Raw genomic sequence first — 6,464 nt, 5'->3', positions numbered from 1 at the left:
TGTGTGTGTGTGTGTGTGTGTGTGTGTAATCAATTTGAGAGTTTAAGAATTTCACATGAAGTACTTCCGGCAACAACCGTCAAAATTAAAGATGGGTGCATTGTTCTGCTTGGGGGGTCACTGCCACCAAGGAGTGTCACTGCCATCCACACAGGAGCCAAGACCCAGGGTTTCCCAGCACAAGGTTGGATTGTAACGAGATTATCAATGTTATTCACAACACCTGTTATAGTTTAATTGCTGTGGCTGATTGTATATATAGGCTCAGCATTCAAGCTAATTCTTGACCATAGAAACATCATCAAAACCAGCTGAGTCATGCTTGGAAGCTCTAGGAAAAAAACAATAAATGTTCAATTTTTGCCCTTTTCTTAACGCAGCCAAGAAAAGCGCCCTGTTTTAGAAACAGTGACATGTAAGACTACTCTATTTAGTTTACCCAAAACTCTGTCAGTAGTATTTGCTCAGTGTCACATAATCTCTGCTGCTTGATCTCAGGGAAGAAGGATTATGAAATTACTAAACCAATACTGGCCCACAGACCAGTGAGAGACAACTATGCATTTTGTGTGAACTGTTCCATATTCCTTAGCTCTCCTTTGTCCTGACTCCTGGACCTCCCTTCCTCATAAACATCCTACAAAAAGAACTCAATGTTAATATTCCTGAACATGGAAGTGTTGAAATATTTGATATAACAGGGATGAGTTGATGTAGGAGATTTTATTCATTGAAAAGAAGGTTTTAAGCTCCAACAAATAGCTTTAAGTTACATAAATGTACACCTACATGGCATTCATGCAAGAATATGAATGTGCTACTATAAACTTGAAGTACTGCATTTAAGGATTGAAAGCTAGCTTTTTGTCTTACTCCTGTCACATAACTTCACTTACATGACAGAAGTCAGTCAACCTCTTCCTTTGTGGCATTCCTAACAAAAAGAATAATGATAATGATGATCTTGAGTAATGTCAAGATCAGTGGATGTCTCTAGAAAACTCTGTCAGTTACCATTAACTTTATCTGGCTGACTTGCATTAATGTTAATTGTCACCTGGGTTGCTTAATATTATCTGACATGCCACAAAGCAAGACCCCCCTCCACCTTATTCTAGGGGAGCCTTTAACATGTAAATGAAAATGCTGTGAGCTAAATGCAAATCAGGATAGCAGGGGGAGTTTTACCCCTGGTGACATTTTTCTTAAAGGGATTAACTTCAGTTTCATTAATTTATTTAATGAAAGTATGCTTGATTAATTACTGTGTATGTCATTAGCAGTGGCCAGTGTTATGTGAAAAAAGATACACAAAATTATTTATTTACTTTTTCTTTCAAGTTAACATGTGTGTGTGTGTATCTGTACAAATACATTGACCCAGGGTGACCAATAGTAGCCCTTTTTAGATAGAAAAGGCAGCACATTTGCTCCAAGGTAGGAGTGGCAATATGCCAGCCTGTCTTTATTAAAACCGAGGCATAATGTTCCTACTTTTCTAAAAGTCGCCTCTGAGGTAGGCATAAACATGTGATGTGACATGAAGCTCGAAGCTTGGGGGGGTTGTGCATACACAACAACAAGCTAGCACAACCAATAGCTACAGAGACCGGCATCTCCTGAATCTCTGCGGCTGTCCACTTCTTCATCTTGAGTGATGGACTGACTGCTGTGATCAGCTGTTTCTTGGTTTTAAAACTCCCCGGCTGTGGGTTGCACAACAGTGCAGGTCATTGACACCTCCGCCCACTTCACGCAGAGGCCGGCACATTTCCGCCTAGTGTTTAGATAGCAGGCGCGGCAGAAATAAGTGTACCCTCTGTAGCGGAAAATCGGCGGACCAAAACAGACTCCCAATTTGCTGCCCTCTGTCTAAAACGGCGGACCGAGCCGCCAAAAGGACGGGCAAATTCGTGGTTTGGTGCTCTGTCTAAAACCGGCTGGTGTCACGATTGACTTTTCTTCCATTCAGTAGTAAGATTTAAGGACATTCAAGCCAGCCCCCACATCCTCTGGCCAGGCATGGCTTCGCTGGTGTACATATGCTAATTGAGCCTTTCGCACCTCAGCGAGCTCCACATGTCATGGCTCGTTTCCGTCAATATGTGGCACAGATGAACGAGACGTTCACAGTCTCTAATTTGTCATTAATTGCCAAAAATTAGGGAGATTTCCGGCGTCTATGGGGACGAAAACCCCACTTTTCAAGCAGTTATATCCCCGCTCTGTTCACTGTATGCAGCAGGGAGTGACAGCAGCACCTGGGCAGCCGGTACTAGTGAGTTTGGTCAAATGGCTGTGATTGGCTTGATGGCTGTCAGTCAATCTAACTTCACCAATGGGTTTTCACGTATACTCACCGTACTGAGGCGCACTCCATTTCAGTACGCTGGTACACCGCGAGGGCGGGCAAACAGTTTAATACCATAGGAATAAGTGGGGGGATGAAATGTGGTTTCATCCTGCTGTGTGAGAAACATAGGCAGAAATCCAGATGGAGGGCAATGTTGATTTAGTTTGTATTTTTCAGCTTAAAGATATTTTTAATATGTTGGTCAAGGTTTTTTTCACTTGAAAACTATTTAATACTGTCCACTTTCGCTAATGGGTGATACATGACAAGTGAATGTCTATTTTGACCTGACAAAAACCACCTGAGATCAAACACAATAAGATAAGATTGATGTTAAATTAATGCTCAGATGAAACCCATGTGAACAATTTTCACTGCATTATAGTTTTGTGTTGTATCGCTTACATCACTTATATCACGCCCTCCTAAGCTGCTCCCCTGACAATGGCACACCGCTCATTGTCCTGGGGGACTTCAGCATCCTCCGAGAGAAGCTGCACTCATCTGAATTCATCGACTTCTTCTCCACATTTGATCTCACACTTTAAAAAAACTGTAGTGCTTACATTACCCATAATGCAGCGGGTACAGTGTATTTTGTCAGATTAAATGTGGCTTCCTCTGGCGCCACAAAAGGCTTGATAATTATTTCAAACATGAAGTAGTGGCTTCCCAAGAATTGTAAACACAGTCAATGTGTAAAAATCTGTTACCTTTAAAAACCATGGTTTAATAAATAGCATTAAGACCTGTATTTTGAAGTGTGCGGCCGGAAGTTTAGTAGTGGCTGCTGCTGACTTGGTGCCCACACGGACTTCCACTAACGGGACCTCTGCACAGTGCGGTGTTCCTTCCGTCCCGTGAGCCACAGTGTGAGGTAGTAGACCAACGTCAGCTCGACGCCCATGTCATCGCTGGACTTGATGAAAAAAGAGTGTTTAGCATCTGGGACCCTGTCCTCGGCCTCTCTCAAAAGAAGATTTATAAAGAGGAGGAGGGTCGCTCCGAGGGCTCAGCAGGATGCGGGCAGCGATTGTCGGCTGTGCAGGTGAGACACACACCGTTTGAATCGACAGCAGTAAACTTTGTGTTAGTATGAGGGTATATTTCACACAGACACGCTCTCGTGCCAGGATGAGGACGTCCTCTTCACGCTGACAGGACTTTCTGATGTCATGTGTAGGAATGGCAATTGTCTCAAATATACCTGGGGGAATATAACATAGATACAGTTTGATTCGCAGCGAATACATTTCTAATTTGGGGAATTGCGCTCTTTAAAGGTGCACTATGTAATTTTGGATATTTAAACGCAAAGAGAAAGACCTCCAGTGGCTGATATACATGCCTCCTCAACTCTCTTTGTTTTCATGACTGAATAAACTGAATAAACAAACTGAAAACAGTCAGGACAACACAATTTGTTTTATTTATTTATCTGTTTTATTTTGTTTATATTTGGCAGACCCTGCCACCTTTGTAGCTTCAAACAGCATTCTAGTGTTATTCAGTTATGGGAAAAATACATATTTCTAAATTTGTTACTGATCATCAGTCATCTGATGAACAATCATTACAGCTATTATCATTATCATGATGTTCAGCCCATGATGATAACGTACGTCGTCAGTGTGTGACTAGCTGAAAGCAACAATTTCCTTTTCTCATAGTAATAGAAACAGACATAGAATCATCTCTACTGTCTGTATCTGTGACCATTTTTTGTGAAATAGATGGATCATTTATTGATCCTGAGGGAAATTGTCGAAGTTGAAGTTGTATGTCTGACCCTAAACTGATGACTTTGTATTAATTTATATAATCTTTGTGGTAGAAAATTACTGAACATGCATTTGTACATGGCATACATGAATAATTCTAAAGGATAGCTGCAACCTTCATGCAGTCTTTGTCTCTTCACTTTATTCAAGACTGTCTGGATAGAAAAAATATAAGACCTTGGATTGATGTGACTGTGGTGTTTAGATGAGGAGAAGATAAGATCGCACTCATTTCTTTATGATGTTTTCTTGGGCATACCTAGACTGTTGGATAATTGTTTGTCAAGCATAAACTTATATTAAAACATCTTTGTTATATATTTTATTTTACTGTGTTGTGTGCTTACGTTATCCCAAATGTTTCCAACAATCTTCAAAAGCCAGTTTACTCAAGGTAACAGACCATTTCATTTGGTTGCTGTAACTTCTGGGAGAGAGTCACAGAACGAAGATGGAAGTCGAGGAATAACATTAAACAAAACATGAATGAAACCTTAAAATATTTGTGCCTGAGTCAAGTAAGATAGTTTTTCATCAGCAATGTTTGTTGTTAAATGTGGGTTCAGCAGCAGCGAAGGGAATTATCGCCTTGTTGTGTTGGGCAAGTTTCAGGATCATTTATGTTATTCACACCAAACACCCAGATGACTTTACAGTGTGTTAACTGTAAGCTGACAAGCAATGGCATGTACCAAGAGGATGTCTTCCTGTGTGTTTGAATTCTGGACATTCTGGTTCTCTTTCCGCCCCACTCCTAATCTTTGAGCTCTCCTCCCAAAGTGAACTGCTTCTAGTCAGATCAGAACCTGGTGTGACTCTGGGTGACTCTGGGATATAGTTTTGCCCTAAGACATGTTTGGATTACACTTTTTACAAAGTAGTTTGTTTTAAGATTACCTTAAACTTAGTTCAGTAGTTCACCAGTTGTATTCCTGTTTTTCCAGGTGTTCCATATTTTTCCTGTCTGGCAGTAGTCGCACCGTTCGTCGGATTCTGACAGCCTGCCTCTTGTCTTTCCTGGCCCTGCTTGGCTCTGTATCTATTGACCTCAGCTCCAACTTTGACTTGTTGCACACTACAGAGGCCGCTTACAATGAATTTACTTCGTGCAAGACGCTAGCAATCCTGAAACTCGTCAGTAAGCTTCAAACGATGAGGCGTTTATTTACAAAAGACATGGGCAATCAGACACTGGATGCAAGTTTTTCAGAAGTTGTGTTACCTGCGTTCAGTCATCTCTGTGACGAAATGGCAGGTCACAGTAACGGCCATGGAGTTCCTTGCAGTATCGAGTTTGTTGGATTTTGCCAGGAGATGAGGCGGAGTGTTCTAGGATTACTAAATGCTTCATTGGATACAAGTAGCAGTGAAAATAATACCTCTCCTCACTCCCTGGCAATCGGAAGACTTCTTGACGAATGGGGAACAGTAGAAGATGCTCTTGTCAAAGTTAAACAGAATTTTTACTGGAGAGATGTACTGTCTGCTAGACTTCTGGTTACATTCATAGAGCTCAACCACCAGTTGATGGACTTTGACCACATGGCAACTCTGACTGACTTTCAGCACAAGTGGACCTATGTACTGAGCTACCTCGGGTTTGCCAGGGTCATGACAGAACGATTAAATGACTGCTGGTTTGAGAATGTAGACCTCAAAACAAACTCAAGCCAGCAGGTCAAACATTCTTATATTTTTGACACAAGCCTGTGGCACATCTCTGGAGCCAGAACAGAGCTTCTGTGTGGGTCTCACACTGGCGTCCAAGCCCTGACAAACACTCAACAGTGCTTGTTTGATCGCGCAGTTCCGGCTCTCAGATTGGCGTCTCGATCCGTGTCTTCAGGGCTCAGCATGAGGGTTTGCCTGCTGGCCTTAGCCTGCCTCATCTACCCGGTGGTGATCTTCTCCTTCAAGCAGATGACCGATTGGATACAAAACTATGCCCTGACCTTGAAGGACAAGACAGAGGACCTGAAGCGGCAAAGACAGCTGGCTGAGGATCTGCTCCACCAAATGCTGCCCAAGTCAGTTGCTAAGCAGCTCCGCCAGCATAAACATGTCGAGGCTGAGAGCTACGAAAAGGTTAGTGTAATTTATGCTTATCACATTGTGATTAGGTATCGCTCTAGAAGGTGTTCAGCCAAGACAGGTTATACAGTGTGGGCTCAAAGCCTTTTTAAGGGGTCCTTGGTGGTCCTGACTTTGAAACATCACCTAGGACTTATAGGTGTTGACTTTAGGACTTGACCTGGACTTGTCACTACTGACTAGGGACTTCTTGGTTTTGACTCAGTACTTGTTATTGTTACTGATGGCATTCAGCCATT

General features: G+C 42.2%; 1 protein-coding gene across 7 annotated transcripts in view; it reads left to right on the top strand.

Annotated features, from left to right (window-relative positions):
- The first annotated feature begins 24 nt into the window (after positions 1 to 24).
- LOC119022242 (atrial natriuretic peptide receptor 1) overlaps positions 25 to 6,464 on the top strand; it is an 83,964-nt gene continuing 77,524 nt past the window's right edge. For 3 of the 7 annotated variants that reach the window (XM_037102883.1, XM_037102884.1, XM_037102886.1), the window contains exons 1-2: positions 3,276 to 3,401; positions 5,079 to 6,219. In XM_037102883.1, coding sequence (XP_036958778.1) covers positions 3,277 to 3,401; positions 5,079 to 6,219 — 1,266 coding nt within the window. In that variant the 5' untranslated portion in view covers position 3,276. Of the gene's footprint in view, positions 185 to 2,901; positions 3,402 to 5,078; positions 6,220 to 6,464 lie in introns of those variants that run through there. The other 4 variants (XM_037102888.1, XM_037102885.1, XM_037102887.1 and 1 more) reach the window with 4 other exon arrangements.

Source organism: Acanthopagrus latus, chromosome 7, assembly GCF_904848185.1.
Source record: "Acanthopagrus latus isolate v.2019 chromosome 7, fAcaLat1.1, whole genome shotgun sequence".
In the NCBI taxonomy this organism is placed as follows: Eukaryota; Metazoa; Chordata; class Actinopteri; order Spariformes; family Sparidae; genus Acanthopagrus; species Acanthopagrus latus.
This window is presented reverse-complemented; position numbering and strand designations above follow the sequence as displayed.